Below are 25,371 nucleotides of genomic sequence, written 5' to 3' on the forward strand. Positions count from 1 at the left end.
CTCAATACTTGGGGACAGAAACAGAACACTCAGGAGGATAAGACTAGCTTGGACTATGTGGTTTAGTTGGAGACCAACCTGAAGGTATATGAAAGCCCATTTTTTATTTGGTTATTTATTATTTTGAGTCAGGGTTTCTCTGTGTAGCCCCAGCTATCCTAGAGTTTGCTCTATAGACCACATTGACCTTACACTCAGATCTGCATGCCTCTGCCTCTCAAGTGCTGGAAGTACAGATGTGCACCAGCCACCCTGACCCCTCAAATCCAGTATTTATCACCATCAAGTTATGGTTGTTAGCCTTAAAATATCATGAAAGATGTTTATTCCCCCCTCCCACACACACACCCTTTGAAACAAGGTTTCTCTGTGTAGCCTTGGCTGTCCTAGAACTCTGTAGACCAGGCTGGCCTTGAACTCAGAGATCTGCCTGCTTCTGCCTCCTGAGTGCTGGAATTAAAGGTGCGCTCCTTTTCTTAACAGATGCTCCACATCAAGAAGCAGAGTGTCCTGAGTGTGGCTGCAGAAGGAGCCAATGTGTGTCGCCATGGGAAACTCTGTTGGCTTCAGGTGAAAGATCTTTTCTAAACTGAAGTGTTTTCTGGCATGACGTTATGGAGCCTAGGCTGGCCTTGAACTCTCTTGTGTATCTGCTAGCCTTTGAACCTCATTCATTATCTACTTCCCAAATGCTCAGTATATGTGTTTGTGTGTATGTGTATAGACACAAATATGTGTATATGTGTAAATATACATGTGCACATATATGGATACACTGATATGTACATACATACATACATACATACATACATACATACTGCATACATGTATATTGGTGTAAATGGAAGTTTCTGGTCTGCCTGGTCCCACAGCTGTTCAATCTCAAAGAAACACATGGAAGCTTGTGTTAATTATAAAGTGTTTGGCCTATTAGCTCAGGCTTATTATTAGCTAGTTTTTACAACTGAAATTAACCCATAATTCTTACCTATGTTTAGGCACATGGCTTGGTACCTTCCTTAGTAAGGCACTCTCATCTTTCTTCCTCTCCTTCTGGATGGTGTCTGCATCTCTGCCTTTCTTCTTCTTTCTAGAATTTTTTTAGTCTGTTTGCCCCATCTGTACTTCCTGCCTGGTTACTGACCAATCAACATTTTATTAAACCAAAATGAGTGACAAATCTTTACAGTGTATTATCCCACAATATATTGGTTGTCCTGGAACTTACTCTGTAGACCAACCTTGAACTCAGAGATCTGCCTGCTTTTGCCTCCCAAGTACTGGTATTAAAGGCATTAGCCGCCACCACCCAGAACTGTGTTTTTATATTTTTAATAGTCTTTCTGTCACTTAAGAACTCACTTAGAAGCCGGGCGATGGTGGCGCATGCCTTTAATCCCAGCACTTGGGAGGCAGAGGCAGGCGGATCTCTGTGAGTTCGAGACCAGCCTGGTCTACAGAGCTAGTTCCAGGACAGGCTCCAAAGCCACAGAGAAACCCTGTCTCGAAACCCCCTCCCCCCCCCCCCAAAAAAAGAACTCACTTAGAATATCTATTATTGGTTTCTTTTTTTTCCCTGGAAGTACTGGGCTTGTACCTAAAGCCTCCTATATCCCAGTTAAGCCTAGATAAGCACTCTTTCACCGAGCTACAGCCCAAGCCCTTGGAATATCCATTTTTATATTAATTACCTTTTAAATTTAATTAATTAATTAATTCTTTTCAAAAAGGCCAGTGGGTATTGGAAAGATGGATCAAGGGTAAGAGCTCTTTTTTTTTTTTTTTTTTTTTTTTGGTTTTTCGAGACAGGGTTTCTCTGTGGTTTTGGAGCCTGTCCTGGAACTAGCTCTTGTAGACCAGGCTGGTCTCGAACTCACAGAGATCCACCTGCCTCTGCCTCCCAAGTGCTGGGATTAAAGGCGTGCGCCACCACCGCCCGGCGTAAGAGCTCTTTTTATTCTTGCAGAGGAACTTGCTTAATTCTCAGCTTCCCCCGACCAATGATAGCTCACGACTGCTTGTAACTTCAATTCCATGGGATCCATTGTCCACTTCTGACCCTGGAGAAAACCAGGCATGTATGTGGTGCAGACATGCATGAGGCAGAACATCCATACACATTTTTTTTTTTTTTTTTTTTTTTGTTTTTCGAGACAGGGTTTCTCTGTGGTTTTGGAGCCTGTCCTGGAACTAGCTCTTGTAGACCAGGCTGGTCTCGAACTCACAGAGATCCGCCTGCCTCTGCCCCTCCCAAGTGCTGGGATTAAAGGCATGCGCCACCACCGCCCGGCTCCATACACATATTTTAAAAATTAAAAAATAGCTGGGTAGTGGTGGTGCATGCCTTTAATCCCAGAACTCTGGAGGCAGAGGCAGGTGGATCTCTGAGTTCAAGGCCAGCTTGGTCTACACAGTGAGTTCCAGGACAACCAGAGCTACAGAGAGAAACCCTGCCTCAAAAAAAACAAAAAACAAACAAAATTTTAACCTACATGTATCTGTATCTGCTTTAGGGGCAGAGCAGTATTCGAATGTGCCACAGCATTAGACAATTTGCAGGTGTCAGTTTCTCCTTCTGTCCTGTGTGTAATGCAGATAAATAAGGTGAATAGTGCCTGAGTTTGTCCTCTGGGCTTCATGCACATGCACACACATGAAGAAATGCATGCACACGCACACACACACATGCATACACACACACACACACACGCACACAGAGAGTATTTGATGTTCAGGGAAGGGGTTTCCAAGGCCTACCCCTGTTTATTGGCAGTTGATAACTCCTGGGAGTGAGAGCAGCTTTTCTATAGGAGCGGGAGGGCATTTCTTCCCCAGTGGGTGGCTCCATGCTCCAGTGTCTACGGGCAGCACTAATTTGATTCAGTGGGTTAAATAGAAAACAAAAAAGGAGGAGGACATGAAGTTGTGCGGGTGTTCTGGGGGAGTTGGAGGTAAAGAGTAAGGGTAAATATGACCAAGATACATTGCATACATATATGAAATTTTGAAAGAATAGAAAATAAATGTCATAAGTGATAGAAGTGAATACATATATTTATCATGCTTATTGTATCTTAAAAGAACAAGACAAAACCCAGAAAGCTTTCCTGGTTGACACAGCTAGTTTACTTGTTTACCCTTTTCTTTCCTTCTGAAAATCCTAGTAATTGTGCCTTTAATCTTATTTATTGCAGTATCTGGATCAAAGATATCAAAATCAAATCAGAGATAAAACCAGAACTTCACCCATATTAAGCAAACACCCTACCACACAGCCACCCCCGAGCCCCGTTGTATCACTTACATGACTGCTGCCAGCTTAACCGTGAGGATGCTCACCACTTTCATCTGTGTCCTGTGCTTTTGGTCCTCAGATGGCCTCCTCTGGTCTTTCCTCATCCCGTGTTGTCTGTTGTAGGTGGCCACAAACAGCCGAGTTTACTTGTTTGACATTTTTCTTCTGGGAAGTCGTGCTTTCAACAATGGGCTTCAGATGATCTTAGAAGACAAGAGAATCTTAAAGGTGGGCATAGAAGCAGATTCCTGTAGAAATGAGGTTAGCGGTCAGGTTCTAATGACTCTGTCTCCATCTTCCAACTTCTAGGTCATCCATGATTGTCGATCGCTTTCGGATTGCCTGTCTCATCAGTATGGAGTCATGCTGAACAATGTCTTTGACACACAGGTATGAAGAGGATGCTGGAGGCAGCCAGCACTCACGGATCCTAGTAGACAAGATTCCTGTCTGAAAAATGACGGTGCCAAGTGTGGTGCACATGTCTTTACTCCAGTAAAGAGGAGCAGAGGCAGGTGGATCTCTGTGAGTTGAAGGCCGGCGTGGTCTACGGAGCGAGCTGCACACCATCCAGTGCTGCACAGGGAGAGCCTTAGAAAAGATCGAGCCTGTTTTCCTGGCCCGTTCCTGCCTGTGTCTCACATGGATTACGATGTAACTTGAGAAAACTATAAAAATCGTGTAGGAAGTTACTTAGATTCATTTGAGATAAAGTCTTCTATTTCTGTCTAGAATGTAAAAGTAGGAAGGAGGCTGTGTATGCCATGACATTCAGAAACTTAGGAAATCTGAGGCCGTTCAGAAGTCTGATGTGGAGAGTTAATATGAAGTGAAAAAGCACATCTCTCCTCTATCATGTGTTTACCTCAGGGATGTAGGTTGTTGAGGCTATTACACCCCTTAAAAAGCCCCGTTTATGGAGCTAGCGAGATGTAGCTCGAATTCTAATTGTTCTTCATAATAAAAACCCAGAGTCAGATATTAGGGGGTGAAATTGAGAGATAGAGAAGCAGTGCAGCCAGCCACTAGAGAGACCTTTTACTTCTGCTGAATCCTCAGGCCAAAAGGGCGATCCTATCCTCAGACTGCATCTGTCTCCACCAAACCTCAGGCTGCACTGAGCTCCTGCATCTTCCCACCTTATATTCCTCTCTCCACCGAGCCATATTACTCCTGTCTTCAGCCCCCTAGTGCTAGGATTAAAGGCGTGTGATCCCAACTGCTGGGATCACCTTTATGTGAGCTCTGTTTCTCTTAAAGACTATGTCATTTTTTTGTAGCCCAGGGTGGCCTTGAACTAACAGAGATCCATCTGCCTCTGTCTCCCGCATCCTGGAATTAAGGGTGTGCGCCACCACTGCCTAATCTCTAGTGGTTTAGCTCTGCACTCTGATCTTCAGGCATCGTGACCACAAACAAAAACAACAATGAGATGGCTTAGTGGTTAAGAGCACTAGTGGCTATTGCAGAAGACCTGAGTGTGTTCCCAGAACCCACATATCCATCAGTGACTCTGGTTCCAGCAGAATGGATGCTCTCTTCTGACCTCTGCAGGTACCAAGTGTATATATGTTACACACACATGCATGCAAGCAAACACATATAAAACAAAGTAAATAAAGAAATAAATATTTCTTAAAGATGGAAAAACCCTATCTGGCTGAAGATAATAACTTGATGAAATCTGACTTGAATCCTGCAAGGGACCTGAAGGAAATGAGAAATTCCTTGCCTACACCTAAACTCAACTGGTTTCTGATTTGACCCTGAAAGCACTAAAACCACCTCCTGGCTCCACTGTATTTTTCAGTAGCTCGTAGCTACATACATCCATTGTTTGTAGGTAGGAAGCAGGAGGATTCAGGATTTCAAGGCCAGTCTCAGCTACATAGTGAGTTCAAGACCAGCCTACACCACATAAGGCTCTGTCTCAAAAAACTTTTAAAGTATGTGTGTGCAGTCGCATACATGGCTTGTGCAATACTGGATAAACAGTTCATCATTTAAAACTGCTTGCTATAGCCAGACAGCAGTGGCACACACTTTTAATCCTAGCACTTGGAAGGCAGAAGCAGACGGATCTCCAATGCCATACAGAGAACATTGTCTCAAAAAAACCAAAACATAACCAGGCAGTAGTGATGCACACCTTTAATCTCAGCACTCTGGAGGCAGAGACAGGTGGAGTTCAAGGCCAGCCTGGTCTACAGAGTGAGTTCCAGGACAGCCAGGACTGTTACACAGAGAAACCCTGCCTGAAAAAAAAATCAAAAAAAAAAAAGGAAAAAAAGAAAAAAACAAGACAAAAAATGTTTGCTGTATAATGACGAGGATTGGGATTGGAATCCCAGCCCCCACACAATAAACTGAGTGTCCCCGTAAACACCTGTAATGCCAGTTCTGAGGGAGGCAGAGACAACAAGCTCACTAAGGCTTGCTGACTTTCAGACTAGCTGAGAAACCACAAGCCCCAGGTTCAGAAAGAGGCCCCGTCTCGGAAGAGTAGGCAGTGTCTTCTGACCTTCACTTGCACACCTAGATGCAAACATCTGTACGCACATGTGCATGCACTCACATAGAGACATGCATGTACATAAACAGTCTGAGAGGTGGCTCAGTGGCTCAGAGCATTTGCTTCTCTTGCAGAGGAAAAGTGTGGTTCCAGCAACTACATAGAGGGCTCTCTTCTGGCCCTCTCAGGCAACAAGCATACATTTAGTGCACATACATACATGCAGGAAAAATGCTCATACACATGAAATAAAAATAGATACATCTGTTTAAAATTAAACCTCAGGCCATGAGTGGTGACTGTCTTTAATCCCAGCACTTGAGAGGCAGAGGCAGGTGGATCTCTGAATTTGAGGCCAGCCTGGTCTACAGAGTGAGTTCCAGGATAGCCAGGGCGAATACACAGAGAAACCCTGCCTCACCCCCCCATCCCCACCCCCCCCCAAAAAAAAGGAAGAAAAAGAAAGAAAATTTTTTAAAAAAAGCAGGGCTGACAAGTTGTCTCACCAGGTAATGGCATTTTCTGCCAATCCTGAGCACAGTTTCACTCAGATGATAAAAGGAGAGAAACAGTTCCCACAAGTTGTCTCGTGGCCTTCACAAGTGCAAAACGACAACCTGTGTCCCGTGCAGATGGATAGATAAATGTAATACAAATACAGAAGTAAAGAACGGTGTCATCTTCACCTCTGCAGCAGTGAAGTCTCCTCTGTGTGTCAGCTGAGTGTGATGGCACAAGCCCACAGTTCTGTCACTGGGGAAACTGAGGGCAAGTCTTGGTTGCATAGTTCTAAGCCTTCTTGGGCTACATTTGAGACCCTGTCTCAGAACAAAACATTTAGTTTTATTTAGGACCTACTCAAATGATTCAAGATAATTCATATTAAGAACTTAATGAGATTCTAGGGATTAAGAAATTGATTTGTGCCGGGCGGTGGTGGCGCACGCCTTTAATCCCAGCACTTGGGAGGCAGAGGCAGGCGGATCTCTGTGAGTTCGAGACCAGCCTGGTCTACAGAGCTAGTTCCAGGACAGGCTCCAAAGCCACAGAGAAACCCTGTCTTGAAAAACCAAAAAAAAAAAAAAAAAAAGAAATTGATTTGTGGCCTGGACTCAGAGGTTAAAAGCACTGGCTGGTCTCCCAGAGGTCCTGAGTTTGATTCCCAGCAACCATCACAACCATCTATAATGAAATCTGGTGCCCTCTTCTTTCATGCAGGAATACATGCAGACAGAACCCTATACATAATAAATAAATATTTTAAAAAAAGAAGTTGATTTGTTTTATTTTGTCTGTTTAAAGACAGGGTCTCACCCAGACTGGCACCAACCTGAGGATGACCTTGAAGTCCTGATTCTCCTGCCTCCACCTCCCAAACACTGGGATTACTGGCAAGCTCCACCACAGCCAGCATAGACATAGAGAGTGTGGAGTCGTTATTCAGCCTGTGGCCCCCAGATAAACTGTTGTTGCAACTTCTTAAAATAGCAGCATGTGTGATACATGCGCATGCTGTGTTTGGGTGCAGACACGTGTAGATGTTAGGAGACAACCATGGAGATGGGTCCTTACTTTCTGCTCTGCAACAGTCTCTTGCTGTTCACCACTGCATATACCAGGCCTATGAGCTTTTGGGAATCCTCCTGTCTCTGCCTCCTCTCTTGCCCTCGGAGCACTGGGATTACAGATAGAAACCCTACCCGCCATGTCCTGCTTTATGTGGCTCCCAGGGATCTGACTGAGAGTGTCACACATGCATGGCATGTGCTTTACCCACCAAGCCGTCTCTGACCCAGTATAGCAATTCTTAATTTTATTCACGTTCCTTACCAAAATGTTGTCAGAGTGGCTGTTAAGTAATAAACATAGTTCTTGAGTGGCTAGCTTTGGTGCCTTTGCCCCGCCTACTTTCCTTGCTGTATATTCAGTAAACTTATTTTTTCTAATCTGCAAAATTCTTTTTTTTTTTTTTTAAAGATTTATTTATTATGTATACAACATTCTGCCCCCATGTATGCTTGCACGCCAGAAGAGGGCACCAGATCTCGTTACAAATGGTTGTGAGCCACCATGTGGTTGCTGGGAATTGAACTCAGGACCTCTGGAAGAGCAGCCAGTGCTCTTAACCTCTGAGCCATCTCTCAAGCCCCCTGCAAAATTCTTAAATTCTTTTGTTTTCCCATTCTCTAAAGGCACCAATGTGTAATAACAAAAAGATAAAATAGACAATGCAGAGCTGTGTTATCTCCTAGTTTTATTATTTTCTTTTCAAAATAAATTGACTGACAAATTTACTGATGGCATCTATGGCATGACCTCTGGGAAAATGGTATTTAAAGATCTAAGATCTCTGTCTCTCTCTGTCTCTATCTATCTATCTATCTATCTATCTATCTATCTATCTACCTACCTACCTACCTACCTACCTACCTATCTTTGTGCCTCTGTCTATCTGTTTCTGTCTCTTTCTCATCTCATGTAGTCCAGGCTGGCTTCCAATTTCCCATGTCTTAGATGATGATCCTCTTGCCTCTGCCTCCCAAGAACTGGGATTACAGGCTTGTACCAGAAAGTCTAGTTCTTGCTGGGGTGGAGCCCGGGGCCTGGGACATGCTAGGCAAGCACGGTACTAGCAGAGCTACGTCCCCGCACTTACAGGGAAGTCTCTCAGAGTATTTCTGACAAGAGATAGTTTCTGTGTGTTGATTAATCTTGGTTTGTTGTAGGTGTGGGATTGATTGTTTTCTGTTTCATGCCTCAGGTAGCAGATGTCCTTCAGTTTTCCATGGAAACTGGTGGTTTCCTTCCAAACTGTATCAGTACTTTGCAGGAGAATTTAATCAGACACCTTAAAGTTGCTCCTAAATACCTCTCCTTTTTAGAAGAGAGACAAAGATGTATTCAGGTAAGTATTAAAAGATGTGTCATTTAAGTTTGCAGGTGTGGTCTGCACAGGACAGTTAGCCTATTTGATAAGAAGAGTGAGATGCCATGTAAGGTGGGCATTGCCAGAATCTAAGCTGTGCCGCTGAGGAACAGTTTGTGGTTTCAAGTGGATAAAAACAGAATTCAGATTTGTTGATTATAGATTAAAAGTACTCTGAAATATATTTTCTTTTTTCCTTTTTTAAAATATTTATTATGTATACAATAGTCTGTCTGCATGTATCCCTGAAGGCCAGAAGAGGGCACCAGACCTCATTACAGATGGTTGTGAACCACCATGTGGTTGTTGGGAATTGAACTCAGGACCTTTGGAAGAGCAGGCAGTGCTCTTAACCGCTGAGCCATCTCTCCAGCCCCTGAAATATATTTTCAAGTTGGGATGGGGGAGATTTTTATGGAAATTCGAATTCATTGGAACCAAAATCATCTTAGTTACTTTTCCCAAAGCTATGTAAATTTTCCTTAGTGCATGTTTTAGGGTTCTATTGTGATGAGACACCATGACCACATGACCACAGCAACTCCTATAAAGGAAATCATTTAATGGGGTGGCTTACATTTTTTTTTTTTAAAGTTTCTCAAGACAGGATTTTTCTGTGTAACCTCTGTGGCAGTCCTGGAACTTGCTTTGTAGACCAGGCTGGCCTTGAACTCATGGAGATGCCTCCTGCCTCTGCCTCCCAAGAGTTGGGATTAAAGACGTGCACCACCAGTGTCCTGATCATTTTTAGCAGTTTGGACCATTATCATCATGGCAGACATGATGCTGGAGAAGTAGCTGAGGGTTCTACATCTTGCAGGCAACAGGAAGTGAACTTTGACACTGGACATGGCTTGAACATATATAAGACCTCAAAGCCCGCCTCCATGGTCAGACACTTCCTCTGACAAGGCCACACTTCCTAATAGTGCCACTCCCTTTGGGGGACATTTTCTTTCAAACCATATTTCACTCCCTAGTCACCAAAGGCTTGTAGCCATATCATAATGCAAAAATGCATTTAGTCCAACTTCAAAAGTCCCCATATCCATAACAATCTCAAACTTATTTAAAAGTCTAAAGTCCAAAGTTTCTTCTGATTGGGAGGCAGAGGCAGGCGGATCTCTGTGAGTTCGAGACCAGCCTGGTCTACAAGAGCTAGTTCCAGGACAGGCTCCAAAACCACAGAGAAACCCTGTCTCGAAAAAACCAAAAAACCAAAACAAAACAAAACAAGTCTCTTCTGAGATTCATGCAGTCTCTTAATTGCCTATAAAATCAAAGTCAATAAGCAGATCACATACTTCCAACATAAAATGGCACAGGATATACATTACAGGCAAAGGGAGCACAGTGAAAAATACTGGACCAAAGTGAGACCAAAAACCAGCCAGGCAAACTCTAAACCCTGCATCTTCACATCTGATGCCAGAACGCTCTTCAGATCTCTAACTCCTTTCGTTTTTGTGAATTGCAGCATTCTTCCTCTTGGGCTTGTTCCTCTCCCTTTTGTAGCTCTCCACAGGTATTGATCGCATAGTTCTGTTATCTCCAACACCTTCACAGCGACATGCCGACATGCCGTGGTCTCTGGGCTTCCATTCAGGACACTGACACAGGCCTGGCCTCAGCAGCTTTCCTTAGTCACAGAGGGAGATTCCATGATCCTTTCTTCTATGCTTGAAGCTAGAACCACATGGCCAAAGCTGCCAAGTTCTGCAGTTTCCTGGGGCTGGAACATGGCCCCTTCATCCAATTACATCTTCACAAGCTTTCTGTTTTCGATAGTTTCCTTCACTGCCTAAACTTAGCTGTACTGAAACTTTCTTTTTAGACCAAGCTGGCCTTGAACTCATAGAATTGTTGTGAAGAAACACTATGACCACATGACTACAGTAACTCTTATTTTTTTTTTCTTTTGATTTTTCAAGACAGGGTTTCTCTGTGTAACTTTGGTGCCTGTCCTGGAACTCGCTCTGTAGACCAGGCTGGTCTCAGTCTCACACAGAGATCTGCCTAAGTGCTGGGATTAAATGTGCCACCACCACCCTGGCTTAATGGCAGTGCTTTAAATTAAGTTTGATTTTTTTTTCTTTTTTTTTTTTTTTTTTTTTTGTATTTTCAAGACAGGGTCTCACTGTATAGCCCTAACTGTCCTGGAACTTGCACCTCACCACCTGCCTAAATTTTCCTTATCATTAATTAAAAATTGCTTGGCGGTGGTATTGCACGCCTTTAATCCCAGCACTCAAGAGGCAGATCTCTGTAAGTTTGAGGCCGGCCTGGTCTACAAAGTGAGTTCCAGGACAGCCAGAGCTGTTACACAAAGAAATCTTATCTCTGGGGGAAAAAATGGTTTGTTTTCTCTAGGAAAATCCAGAAGTATGGCTGACAAGACCTCTTCCACCCCCTTTATTGAAAATCTTGGCCCTGGAAACAACCTACTTGCTTCCACTCCGCTTGGTACTCTTGGATGAGATGATGTCAGATTTAACCACACTAGTAGACGGGTACCTAAACACCTATCGAGAAGGTTCTGCAGACCGGCTTGCAGGCACCGAGGTAGGTGCAGCTTTCTGGGGTGTAGTTTGTATTCTCTGTCTTTTCCTTGCATTGAACATAGTGCTATCCACTGTTGCTGTGGCGACTCCTTGTGTGTTTATGTGTTTGCAGTGCTGGAGATCAAACACAGGACCTCATACATTCTCAGCAACCTCTGTACTAATGAAGTACATGCATAACCCTTCCTAAATTTTTTGTTTTGAGATAAAGGCCTTGATCTCTGTCCTGCCTCCTTCCTGAGCAGCTGGATGACAGCCCTGGGACACCAGATTTGGCTGTGGTGTCTACTCTGCCCACTGTCTGTTTCTGGTGTCTACTCTGCCCACTGTCTGTTTCTGGTGTCTACTCTGCCCACTGTCTGTTTCTGGTGTCTACTCTGCCCACTGTCTGTTTCTGGTGTCTACTCTGCCCACTGTCTGTTTCTGGTGTCTACTCTGCCCACTGTCTGTTTCTGGTGTCTACTCTGCCCACTGTCTGTTTCTGGTGTCTACTCTTTGCATTTTCTTGGGATAGCCTTGCGGTAAATCTTTTTTTTTTTTTCTACAACAGAGACTGATGCATCCTCAGCTTTCCTCAAACTTGCTATGTAACTGAGGATGTCCTTGACTTCCTGATCTTTCTGCCGTTACCTGCCTGGTGCTGGGACACAGGCCTGTGCCGCTAAGCCCTGTTTTTGTAATGCTTCATAGCAAACTTGGGGCTTTATTCATGCTAGGCAAGTATTCTGCCAACTGAGCTACAACCTAGGTCCCCCTCTTCTTGCCTTTAAAAATATTTTGTTTTGTGAATCTGTCTGCATATGTTTATGCATGTGCATGAGGGAGTATGGATGGAGGCCAGCAGAGGGCGCCAGATCCCCAGAAACTGGAGTTATGGATAGCTGTGAGCCATCATGTAGGTGCTAGAAACCAAACCCCCAGTCCTCCAAAAGAGCAACAGTTACTCTTAACCAATGGACCTTTTTTTCCTGCTCCTTGTTTTGTTTTTTCAACAATGTCTTAAATATCCAGGATTGACCTTGAATTTACTATGTATCTGAAGATGAACTCCTGATCCCCCTGCCCCGCTTCTCAACTGCTAGGATTACAAGCATGTACCACCACATTGCAGTTCATACATGCTGTGTGTGTCTATATGTCTGTCTGTGTTGTGTGCATGCATGTCTGTGTGCTGTATTCATATTTGTGCCCATATGTGGAGTGCTAGCCTATGTTTGAGATTATGGAGGCCAGAGATCAACATGTATTTTCGTCTGCTGTTCTGCACTTTACTCCCCCCTCTGGTATTTCGAGATAGGGTTTCTCTGTGTAACCCTGGCTGTCCTGCACTCACTGTGTAGACCAGGCTGGCCTTGAACTCAGAGATGTACCTGCCTCAGCCTCCTGAGTCCTGGGATTAAAGGCATGCTCTGCCACTTCAAGACTAAAACAGATTTTTAAATTAAAAATAATATGACAGTAGAGCTGGGGTGTATCTCATTTGGTATAATATTGCCTAGTATGCATAAAGTTCTGAATTTGATCCCTACAGCCACATAAAGTGGGCATGGTGGCTCACACCTGTAATCCCAGTACACAGAAAAATCAGAATTTGAATGTCATCTGGAAGCCGGGCGGTGGTGGCGCACGCCTTTAATCCAAGCACTTGGGAGGCAGAGGCAGGCGGATCTCTCTGAGTTCGAGACCAGCCTGGTCTACAAGAGCTAGTTCCAGGACAGGCTCCAAAGCCACAGAGAAGCCCTGTCTCGAAAAACCAAAAAAAAAAAAAAAAAAAAGTAATGAATATCATCTGGAACAATATAATGAATTCTGTGCCAGCCCGAGTCACATGAGACCCTGTCTTAAAACAAACAGCCACAAATTACCCCAAAATATATGCATATGCTATAACAGTACACACTTGTAATTCTAGGCTAAGGTCAGGATATGGTGAGTTCCAGGCAAGGATGGGTTACACGGTGAGACCCTGCCTCCCTAAAAAAGATACTGAAGAAATATGTAAAACTATGTTACCATTTGGGCAGATTTATTTTAGAAAGTTAGAAAAATTCATACTTGAGGGGGTTGACATGTAATCTAGGACTTGGGATGTTGGTCACTGTAGAGTACTTGTCTGCACTGTACAAAGCCTGGGTGACATGGACAGTCATCAGTGCAGACAGCCGTTTACTGAGTCAGACACACACACACACACACCTGAGATCACACATACACCGACTACCTGGATGTTACAGCTTTTCAGAGGGTGCACCTTCTAAGCCAACTTAAGCCAGGCTGGGAAACTTACGCTTCCTATGTTTATACACACACACACACTCACACACTTAAATACTAAATATTTAAATTACTCAAAACAAATACAATCCAAATTTGAAAATAGCATTCTGTTGGAAACACTAGAGGGCACTACTGGAGCACATTTGGATGAACTCACTTTAGGGACCTTGTTGGGGCCATCTTTGTAAACCTGTGCTTATTTGCTTTCCTAGCCTGCATGTATGGAGCTGCCCGAGGAGCTACTTCAACTCAAGGACTTCCAGAAGCAGCGCCGAGAGGCAGCTGCAGAGGCGTATAGAATGAATGCGCAGGGCCTCCTCATCAGAACCGGGCTGCATCCAAAGAAGCCAGGGGGTCGCACAGCAGGGAAAGAGGACCAAATCAAAGGCTTTTTATTTTGTAAAACTTCTGGCATAGACAAAGCTCCACGTTTTCTTTGTCACGAATCTGATAAGGATGAGAATTTTTTGGAAAAAGAATGTAAACAGACTACAGCAAAGTCTCATAATCTGCCTCCCATGAAGGAGGCCAAAGCCAGCGAGGAGTCTGAAAACAAGCCAACAGGACCAGAAAACCCCAGAACCCAGAGAACTCACTCCCTGACTCCCACTCATGATTCCCAGGCACATTTTTCTTTGAAAGAGGAGATAGAACAGTTGCTAATGGTAGAAAATAAGAAAGCTGTAAGAAGCCCAAATGAAGACACTTTAGTGTCTCCTTCTCTTCCTCAGGAAACCTGGGTGGCACCAAGTGACCCCTTCCATCTTTGTGGAAAGCCTGTGGTTTCTACACTTCCACCCTGCCCAGCCCTGGAGAAGACAGATCCATGGATAAGTCCATCTCCAAATCTGTTTTAGGAGTTAAGGTTTCTTGCTGAGTTCATGGAGGGACTCCTCTACCCTGCTAGCAGAGTTCCTATTAGTTTCTCCTGGGGTAGGTCTCTGCCACAGGCTTCTGGGAAAGCGACCTTGGTTTAGTGTGTCATCCTGGTGTCTGGATTCGGATGGGAGGAATAAGTGAAATAATGGACCACGTCAAACTTCTGATTCTGTCAATATATACAGAAATATTCCCAGTAGCCTGAGTAATTACTTCTCATAATTTAGGTTTAGTGAACAATGCTTGGGCTCAGTATCTGGAAGGATCTAGTTTAGGAACATTGTGGGCAGCTCCTGCGGGTGCTGGGGCTGGTGCAGCCTGCACAGGCCATGGGTTCAGTCTGCAACATCACCAAAAAACAAAAGTTGTATTTTTATCTGTTTGCTTGGGTTTGTTTTGGTTTTTTGACTTTTAAAGTGATGAAGTAAATATAAAAACCCTTACTTGCAGCTTAAAAAATGTATATCATCCAACTTCACCAGTACTTTTCTCCTTAAAATATTACTTGAATTGTGAATTTTTGTGTATTGTATTCTAGCCTGAGAATAAGTAATGTCATTATAAGGTTCAGTCTCTCAATTTTCTCTAAATCTCATTAGCCTTGAGGTTTTGTTCATTTTCCTAACAAAGCAGGGACGCTGGCTTCTTTGTTAATCCCTTTGTGGAAAAGTAGCATTTGAGTCAATTGGGTTTGCATAGAGCTGTCACATTTCCTGAGAGTGAAGAAAAACAGCTTGCAAGGAGGGCATTTTGTGTTGAGTGCTCAGAAATCACACATGTATGTAAAACAACCAATAAACTTGTTTTGGCATCAGGATCATCTCTTTTTCCCTTTTTGTGTGACAGTGTGGAAATTTTAGAGTAATATCTGAATTCCTAGATCTGGAGTCTTGTTTAGAAATCTGTATTCTAAGCCGGGCGGTGGTGGCGCACGCCTTTAATCCCAGCACTCGGGAGGCAGAGGCAGGCGGATCTCTGTGAGTTCGAGGCCAGCCTGGTCTACAAGAGCTAGTTCCAGGACAGGCTCCAAAGCCACAGAGAAACCCTGTCTCGAAAAACCAAAAAAAAAAAAAAAAAAAAGAAAAGAAATCTGTATTCTAGCTATACACAGGTGCACACCTGTGATTCAATCGCTAATCTAGCCAGACACCGTGGTGTGCACCAGTGATCCCAGCACCACCTGTGATCCCAGCGCTACTCTGGCAGGACGCGGTGGTGCACACCTGTGATCCCCGCCCTTGGGAGGTTAGGCAGGAGGCTAGCAGTTTGAGGCCGGTCTAGGCTCCATGGGAAGACCCTGCTTTACTAATTTTTCAACTCTCCTACCTGTTACAGGATGTTACTGCACCTTGGGGATGTGGGGATAGTCCATGATCATCAACACAATTGGACAACCAGTTGTTTTATGAGTGTTACTAAAGGAATTGGTGATAACTCTCAGATTCCAGACCCAAGCAGGGTGTAGTGGCCCACTCCTGTAATCTTAGCACTTAAGAGGAAGAAGCAAGCAGGGGGATCTAAAATTTAAAGTCATTCTCAGCTCTGTAGTGAATGCCTGCCTAGGCACAGGAAATCCATCTCAGCAACAAAACAGACTAAATGAAATGCTCTTTTTTTTTTTTTTTTTTTTTGGTTTTTCGAGACAGGGTTTCTCTGTAGCTTTGGAGCCTGTCCTGGAACTAGCTCTTGTAGACTAGGCTGGTCTCGAACTCAGAGAGATCCGCCTGCCTCTGCCTCCCGAGTTCTGGGATTAAAGGAGTGTGCCACCACCAGCCGGCTAAATGAAATGCTCTTAAATGAAAAAGAAATTTTAGGGCTGGAGAGGTGGCTCAGTGGTTAAGAGCACTTGGCAGCTCTTCTATAGGTTCTGGTGATTCTCAGCACCCACAGGGTGGCTCACAACCATCTATAATAAGATCTGACGCCCTCTTCTGACAGCAGTTATGTATGCAGAGCACTCATCCATAAAATATAAATGAATAAAATTTCAAAAGAAGTGAAAGGACTTTCAAATGAAAAATTTAATTTTTACTTTATGTGCATGAGTGTTTTGCCTGCATCTGTGCACTGGATCCCAGCCCTAACCAAGACATTTCTACCTTTTCCTCTAAGGCTCAGAGAGCATTGCAGAATAGGAGGTAGAAAAAGATAAAGAGCCACGTGGTGGTAGTTCATGCCTCTAATCCCAGCACTAGGGTGGCAGAGGCAGGCGGATCTCTGTGAGTTCGAGGCCAGCCTGGTCTAGAAGAGCTAGTTCCAGGACAGGAGCCAAAAAGCTACGGAGAAACCCTGTCTCGAAAAATTAAAAAAAAAAAAAAAATCAAAACAAAACAACAAAAAGCAACAACAAATAGCCAGAGACAGAAGGGCTACAAATATCACTTTCTGGGCAAGACAGCCATTGCAAAACAAACATCTGTAGATGACTGCCCAAGAACAGACCAGTCAGTCAAGCTTGGGAGGAAGAGGGCCTCAGGGGCCTACCCCTACTGATAGATTCATGAAGCAGGAAATCATTGTCTTTAGCTGTATACTTGCTAGTGACCCCACCAGACTCTGGTGGGCAGTTCCAATTCAGTGGTCATGAAGTTGGCCCTGGTTAAACTAAACGGGTCTCAAAAAAAAAAAAAAAAAAAAAAAAACCCACCAAAAGTCATGAGTCTGTGAAAGGCACTGGTAGAGAGGAGGAGGTACTCGATGAGGGGAGAGAGTCTGTGGGGGGTTATTAATCAGAATATACATGTATGGAACTGTCAAAGGAGAAAATTAATAAAGCAATGTATGGATAGCATCCCAACAAGTGACACAAAAGGGAAGCCCCTCCTTCTTTCCTCTCCCTTCCTGGAACAGGTTGTGTTTGCCTTGGTTTGTTTTTATTACAGAGTCTTTACTCACAGTTCTTAGTATTTACTTGTCAGGTGGCTTTCAAGCTGTAAATAGTGATGCCCGTGGGGGAATTTGAGGACTCCAGAATGCAGAAGTAGTCACTGAGGCTACTGATGTACTGTGGAGGCATCAGAGCCCTGGGCTTCACTTCCTGGCCTCTCGTTGGTAGTCAGAGGATTCTCATCAACTGTTTACACTAGTTGTCACTAGTTCATCACGAAAAGAAGGGGGGGGGCGTTAAAAATTAAAATTGTGCGGCACCAAAAAGAGAGAGAAGTGGGCTGCAGGTGGGACTCTGGCTACTGCTTAGCTTTTTAAATTACATGTTTATTTTTAATGTGTAGGAGTATTTTGCATGTACGCATGTCAGTGCCCCACATGCATGTAGTGCCCATGGGGGCCAGAAAAGAGCACGGGATCTCCTAGGACTGGAGTTATAGATGCTTGTGAGCCACCATGTGGATTTTGGAAATCAAACTCAGGTCCTCTGGAAGAGCAGCCAGTACTCTTAACTGCTGCTCCATCTCTCCAGCCCCCACACCTTGTTTTCCTGCTGTATGCTGAATTAAAAAGAAAAAAAGAAAGAGGACTGGGTCTAGATGGCTCAGCAGGTAAAGGTGCTTACCACCAAGTCTGATGACCTGCGTTCAGTCCATCAGTGATGGGTGCTGCAAGGTCCTCCTCGAAGACAAACAAAACCCCTGAGGATCTTGTGGGAGACATGAATGCAAACGTGTAACTAAAATAAAAGTTAACGTTCAATGTGTACCAGTCCTTGATGATGGTGAGAGAGGCAGAGAAGCTGTAGCGAGAAGAGAACGCTTATTCTGGGGCTGAAGTGTGTGGGCATGCCTCTTGAGAGCTAGTGCACCCCGCCAGAAGGGGGATTTCAGTGTTGAGAGGAGAGGCGAGGCGGGAGGAAGATGGCACTGTGTGTCTGCTCTGGGTTTTCTTTTTTTTTGTTTTTTTTTTTTTTGCCTTTTTGGTTCCAAGCCAAAGAACTGACTCAGCTAATGTAAGCAAAAAGAGAATTTATTGGAAAGATGTGTGGCTCTCAGAAATGATGGGAAATTTAGAGAATTAAACTTGGAACTAGAATCAAGGATGCTACAGAACTGGAGATACTCAGCCTTTGGAGTGAATGCCAATATGAATGTTTCTGCCACTGAACAATCCAATTCGGGATTCAAAATCTTGAGACGGAGCAGGAATGGGAACTGGGATCAATAGTCGGTTATAGTTAGATGGGTGTTATTGTTACACAGTAGGGACTGGATGACATAGTTTAGTGTATGTTACAGAAAGCTATAGGCATATACTAAGATTTTACCCTTAAAAGGGATGATGTGTGTGGTGGTTTGTGGAATTCCAGCACTTGGGGGACGGAAGCAGGAGGAGCTAGATCACAAAAAGTCAAGGGTTGGAGAGATGGCTCGGGAGTGAAGAGCATTTGCTTCCTTTCAGCGGACCCAAGTTCAAATCCCAGCACCCACGTGGGGCTCAGAATCATCTGTAAGTTCAGTTCCTCTGGCCTCCCTGAGCACCAGGCACATATATGGTACATAGACATATGTGTGGGCAAAATACACACAGAAGGAGAATAAACAGTCAGGACTACATAGTGTAGACCTGCTGCCCGGGGAATAAATGCCTGGAGCTGAGGACATGGCTCAGTGGGTAAAGTGCTTCCGTGCAAACATGAGCACCTGAGTTTGTTTGTTTGTTGTTTTGTGGGTTTTTTTTTTTTCAAGACAGGGTTTCTCTGTGTAGCTTTGGTTCCTGTCCGGGAACTAGCTCTTGTAGACCAGACTGGCCTTGAACTCACAGAGGTCCGCCTGCCTCTGCCTCCCAAGTGCTGGGATTAAAGGCGTGCGCCGCCACTGTCCTGCGTGGATCTGAGTTTTGAATCCCAGGACCCATGTAATTAGCTGGACATGGTGGTTCCCTGAGGCTCACTAGTCAGTCAGTCTATTAGTTGGTGAGCTCAAATTTCATAAAGAAACTTTTCTTAAAAACTTTGCTTCATGCAAAGATCTGGGCAGTGATTGCACAAGCATTTAGGAGGCAGAGACAGGCAGATCTCTTGGTTTGAGGCCAGCTTAGTCTACAGAGCTAGTTCTAGGACAGCCAGGATACAGAGAAACCCTTTCTCCTAAAAAACAAAGCAAAACAAACAAAAAACACAGACACACGTACACACAGTGGAACGTGTCAAACGGTCTCAATATAAGTGTAGATGCACACACATAAACATGTACCCTTACCTACATGCACATACACTCAAAAAGAAAGAGAGAAAGGAAGAAGAAAGGAAATAAGACAGAGACTAATAAAAATGAAAATTAGATAGGAAGAAAAACAGAGTAGTATATTTATCTGGTGGTCTGAGAGAAAATGGCTCCCAAAGGGAGAGGCACTATTAGGAGGTGTGGCCTTGTTGGAAGAGGTGTGGTCTTGTTGGAGGAAGTGTGTCACTGTGGAGGCAGGCTTTGAGGTCTCATATATGCTCAAGCCACCCTAGTGAAACAGACCACTTCCTGTGGCTGTGGGTCAAGATGCAGGTCTCACAGTTCCCTCTCCAGCACCATGTCACCTGCATGCCACCTTGTTGCACCATGATGATAATGGACTGAACCTCTGAAACCGTAAGCCAGCCCATCAAATGTTTCCTTTATAAGAGTTGCCATGGTCTTCTGATAAGACAATCCTGTAAACCAAACGTGGCAGCATAAACCTATAATCTCAGAACTTGGGAAGTGAAGGGTGGAAGATCATCCACTGACAGCAAGGTCAAGGCCAGCCTGGGCTACCTGAGACCCTAGCTCAAAAAAAAAAAAAAAAAAAAAAAGAAAGAAAGAAAGAAAGAAAAGCCAGCAGTGGTGGCATACATCTTCAATCCCAGCACTTGGGAGGCAGAGACAGGCAGGTCTCTGTGAATTCAAGGCCAGCCTTGTCTACAGAATGAGATCCAGGACAGCCAGGACTACAGAGAAAGCCTATCTCAAAAAGGAAAAAAAAAAAAAAAAAAAAAAAAAAAAAAAAACCTAAGGTACATTCTTAAAGTCAAACTAATCCATCTTTAAAATTCTCAGAGTTGAAACATTATTATAAACTAAGTAATAAGCTGGAGGTGCAGGTATGTCAGCACCAGGGATAGAGCCCCAACATCAGAAAGAAAAAAGAAGTCATATATAATCACAAACACATTTAATTGGGAGGTAGAGGCAGGAAGGTGGCCCATGAATTTCCGGCCATTTTGGTCTACATATTGGATTCCAAGCCAGCCAAGAATATGAGACATAGCAAAACCTTGCCTCATAAAAACCAAAACAAAGCTGGAGAATGGTCACATCAGTTAAGATTACATACTGTTCTTGCAGAGGTCCCAAGTTCCTTTCCTATCCCCATTTCCAGTGGCTCACAGGTATCTGTAACTCTGGGTCAATACCTCTGGCCTCCCCATTCATGGTCTCACACAATTAAAAATGAAAATCTTGAAAAAAAGAAGATAAAATTTTGTATATCATGTCCTCATCCCCGTGGTAGTTTGAATGTACTTGACGCCTCAGGGAGTGGCACGATTAGGAGGTGTGGCCTCGAGGGAAATGTGTCACTGTGGGGGTGGGCTTTGACTTTTCCTGTGCTCAAGCTTCTCCCAGCATCCCAGTCTGCTTCCTGCTGCCTTCTGGTCAAAATGTAGCTAGCACCAAGTCTGCCTACACCTCCCATTCAAGTGTGTGTTCGTGAATGTGTGTGTGTGTGTGTGTGTGTGTGTGTCTGTTTGTGAGAGATTTATTTACAGTTTAAATTGAGGTTTATTCTCTGGACACCGTACCAGTGGCTACATACTCTCAGGTGCTGAGACAGAGTCTCACTATGTAGCTCTGGCTGGCCTTGAAGCCCCCTCTTTCTGATTCAGACTCCCAAGTGCTGGGGGTAGTGGTGCCGTAAAGCCTTGACTTTGTTGTTACTTTCTTTTTTAAATGTGTATGGGTATTTTACCTGTGCTTCATGTGTGTGTCCAGGAGGCAAGGAGAAGGCATTGGATCCTCTGGGACTGGAGTCTCAGACAGCGGTGAGCTACCATGTGTGTGATGGAAATTGAATCCAGGTCCTCTGAAAAGATGCTCCTGACCACTGAGCCACCTCTCCAACCCATTGCTTTCTCTCTGAAAGTAGTGTCCTGCCAGCTCCTCTGGAACCTATTTCCTAGCCCGGGCTCTCCTCATACTCTGGTCCTGTGGCCTCAGCCTATAGAGACCTGGGGTTAGAGGAATGAGCCTGCATGTTCAAATGTGTCTGCTTTTATACAGGTCTTAAATAATCTTCCAATTTCTTTTCTTTTTTTCTTGGTTTTTCGAGACAGGATTTCTGTTCTTCCAAATTTGAGTTGCATTTTGTTTACTGAATGTTCCATCAGCTGGCACTCTCAAGGTCTATAAAAGATAAATATAGTTCTTCTCCCTTGAGTAGCTCCTTGACTGGTGATGAGTGCCACAACCTCTCAGACCCTTTCCCTCCTTACTCTCCCCTTTCTTTCTTTCTTTCTTTCTTTCTTTCTTTCTTTCTTTCTTTCTTTCTTTCTTTCATTCTTTATTTCCTTCCTTCCTTTCATTCTTTCTTTCCTTCCTTCCTTCCTTCCTTCCTTCCTTTCCTTCTTCTTCTTCTTCTTCTTCTTCTTCTTCTTCTTCTTCTTCTTCTTCTTCTTCTTCTTCTTCTTCTTCTTCTTCTTCTCTCTCTCTCTCTCTCTCTCTCTCTCTCTCTCTCTCTCTCTCTCGACAGGATCTCTACATACATCCCTGGCTGTGCTGGAGATCACTATGTAGACCAAGCTGACCTCGAACTCACAGAGATCTATCTGCCCGTCCCTGCCTCCCAAGTGCTGTGATTAAAGGTGAGTGTCCCCGCGTCTGGCTGTCCCCACATAATTTTGAAGAGCGCATATAAGACGGCACCTGAAGTGTCTCTCACTTCCATCTATTGCTTTTCTGTTTGCTTCCCATGGAGCATCTGGGGGTAAGAGATTTCTTTTCAAAGGCCCATCACAACGTGATGAGGAGAGCTTACAATAATGACGGTTTAGGGAATGCATTAATGGGTTGTGTCTAAGAAAGGACGTGGTCTTTGGAGTGATACCCTGGAAATGTCATTACAAGAAAAATGACAACAAAGGGAGAATTGGGAAATCAAAGTCAGACAGATGAAAAATTGTGTCTTAAAAGGTCCAGTCATGATGAAATTCAAACAACAGGAGAATTGTATGACTCATTGTTAATGTTGAAATAACAAAAGGAAAATTACAATATCATGTATTAGTCCTGATTCTCTTATGCTTTAGGTTAGCTATTCTTTTTTTTTTTTTTTTTTTTTTTTTTTTTTAAGTTTTTCGCGACAGGGTTTCTCTGTAGCTTTGGAGCCTGTCCTGGAACTAGCTCTTGTAGACCAGGCTGGCCTCGAACTCACAGAGATCCGCCTGCCTCTGCCTCCCGAGTGCTGGGATTAAAGGTGTGCGCCACCAACGCCTGGCCTAGGTTAGCTATTCTTTTTATTATTTTCCTGAAATGTGGAAACTGCAGGGGGCTGTACGTGTGCTTCAGATGCACCGTCCTCGGGTGAAACGTGTGAGACTCTGGTTCTGCCCCCAGCACAGTGCTAAGCTGAGGATGGAGGTGACTTCTGTAAGCCACCCAGGAGGTAGAAGCAAGGAGGGCAACAATTCGGGGTCATCCTCTGCTAGTTGGAGTCCAGCCTGGGCCAGGTGAGAACCTGACTTAAAAAGAAAAAGAATTCCATTGTAAATTTTAAGAATTTCTATGTGTGCGTCAGGTGTTAACAAATAACAGAAATCAGGGAAGAATGAAAAAAATAATACTAGAATTAAAGAAATGTTCCTGAAGCTAGACAGGGTGATGTACTCTTGTGACAGGGCAGGAGGACTTTGAGTTAACGGCAGGCCTGAGCTACACTCTGAGACTCCTTAAAAGAAAGCACAGGGCAGGGCACAGTGGTCCATGACTTTGTGGCAGAGGTGAGCAGATATCTGTGAGTTCCAGGAACACCCAGGACTGCACAGTGAGACCCCGTCTAAAAAAAGAAAGGAAGGAAGGAAGGAAGGAGAAAGAAAGGAAGGGAGGGAGGGCAGGTTTTGGAAACCACCACAACACAACTATAATCTTAACATTAAATAAAGTAACAAAATAGATACTTAACCGTCAGAAATCTGTAAGCCTCCAAAGAATGGAGAAATCGGCTTACCAACATTTGGCTGAAATGTAAATAGTAGACTTTGCCAGATTGGTGTAAGTGGTTTTCTGGGGGGTTTTTGGATTAAGAATTCCAGGAACAAGAGAAGAAACAAAGTGTTCTATACTCTGTTGAGTTATGAGCAGCGCAGCACGATCTGTCGTCCAGCGAACCCTCTACGAGAGCGCGTGTAGCAGCTTCCAGGTGAGGGCAATGAGTGGAAACGCTCGAGGCAGAGGTAGAGGCCCAAACGAGCAATGGGGGGAGCGAGCCGGAAACCGTTAATTGTGAAATAACATAGAAGTTGATACAATAAAAACGTGCTGTTTGGAGAAAATCAAAACAGAAAAACCTGAAACGAACATTCAGTTGAAGAAATAGAATATTTCCAGTGCTGCAGGATCTCACTTTGCTCCCTTACAATATTTATTATTATTATTATCATTATCATTATTATTTTGGGTGAAGTTTAAGAATGTGTGTGCTTGTGGTCTGTACAGGGATATGGGTACGTGCAGGTACAGGTGAGTGCAGTTACAGGAAAATGCCAGAAGAGGGCATCAGAACACCTAGAGAGGAAGCTGCAGGCGGTCGTAGGCTGCTTGATGTGGGCGCTGTGGTCCCCGAGGTACACACTATTAACTGCTGAGCAATCTGCAGCCCCTCACCTCACTCCCTTTCATATCTCCATCCCATCGATGGCCGCCATCTTCAGTTTTACTTGTAACTTGTAGGCTTTTGCTTTTCTAGCTACAAATGCCACCCCCACTCCGCCCCAGCAAAGTAGTTTTGCCTATTTTTGAAATTCATATGTATAGCATCACATTGTATGGATACTTTTGTGCCTGGATCCTTTATCCAACATCATTTTGCTGTATGTTGTGTTTCCTTGTCTATTTGATTTTCTGTGCTGTATGGTATTATGTGAAGTTCACTTGTGGGAGATATGTTTTAACACATACATACTGAGATACTTTCACCTTTGTGTGAAGACTGAGCAGGACTATAATACCTCTGTCTCCAGACCAAAGATGGAGAGAGAAATCACTGCTCCCAGCATTACTTCACATACTGTTACAGCAAAAACAGGTTTTGTTCTCGTTTAGCTTGTTTGGTTTTTGATTTGTTTATTTTGTTTGTTTGTTTTTAGACAGGGTCTATATTCATAGCCCTAGCTCTCTTGGAATTCACTGTGTAGACCAGGCTGACCTCAAATTCAGAGACTGGACCTCCTCTGCCTCCTGAGTGCTAGGATTAAAGGTGTGTTCAACCAAGTGTGGTTTGGCTTGTTTTGGTTTGTTTGTTTGTTTGTTTTGAAGCACGGTCTCTTCAGTGGTTTGAATGAGAAACGTCCCCTGACGGCTAGTGTATTTCAGCACTTGTTCTCTAGTTGTTGGCGCTGTTTGAGGAGGTTTAAGAGATGCAGTCTTGCCAGGCGGTGGTGGTGCACACCTTTAATCCCAGCACTTGAGAGGCAGAGGCAGGTGGATCTCTGTGAGTTCAAGGCTAGCCTGGACTACAGATTGAGTTCCAGGACAGGCTCCAAAGCTACACAGAGAAACCCTGTCTTTAAAAAAAAAAAACAACAACAACAACAACAACAAAAACATTAAAAGAGAGGGGGGCGCAGCGTTGCTGGAGGAAGTATGTCACTGGGGTAGGCTTTAAGATTTCAAAGCCTCATTCAACATTCAGTTTGCTTTTTCTGTTCCCTGACTGACTGCTCAGCCTCTGGTCCTGCTGCTAGGGTCACCACTTGCCACCATACTTCATGGCCATGATGATTCTTAAC

The 25,371-nt window shown here is 44.0% G+C and overlaps 1 protein-coding gene across 4 annotated transcripts in view; it reads left to right on the top strand.

Moving 5' to 3' along the window:
• Exd1 (exonuclease 3'-5' domain containing 1) overlaps positions 1 to 15,236 on the top strand; it is a 30,024-nt gene extending 14,788 nt beyond the window's left edge. For all 4 annotated transcript variants that reach the window (XM_057780644.1, XM_057780643.1, XM_057780646.1 and 1 more), the window contains 6 exons: positions 484 to 570; positions 3,419 to 3,523; positions 3,605 to 3,685; positions 8,569 to 8,712; positions 11,104 to 11,295; positions 13,784 to 15,236. In XM_057780644.1, coding sequence (XP_057636627.1) covers positions 484 to 570; positions 3,419 to 3,523; positions 3,605 to 3,685; positions 8,569 to 8,712; positions 11,104 to 11,295; positions 13,784 to 14,428 — 1,254 coding nt within the window. In that variant the 3' untranslated portion in view covers positions 14,429 to 15,236. The remainder of the gene's footprint in view (positions 1 to 483; positions 571 to 3,418; positions 3,524 to 3,604; positions 3,686 to 8,568; positions 8,713 to 11,103; positions 11,296 to 13,783) is intronic.
• The last annotated feature ends 10,135 nt before the right edge of the window (positions 15,237 to 25,371 follow it).

This window comes from Chionomys nivalis, chromosome 9 (assembly GCF_950005125.1).
Source record: "Chionomys nivalis chromosome 9, mChiNiv1.1, whole genome shotgun sequence".
Classification (NCBI taxonomy): Eukaryota; Metazoa; Chordata; class Mammalia; order Rodentia; family Cricetidae; genus Chionomys; species Chionomys nivalis.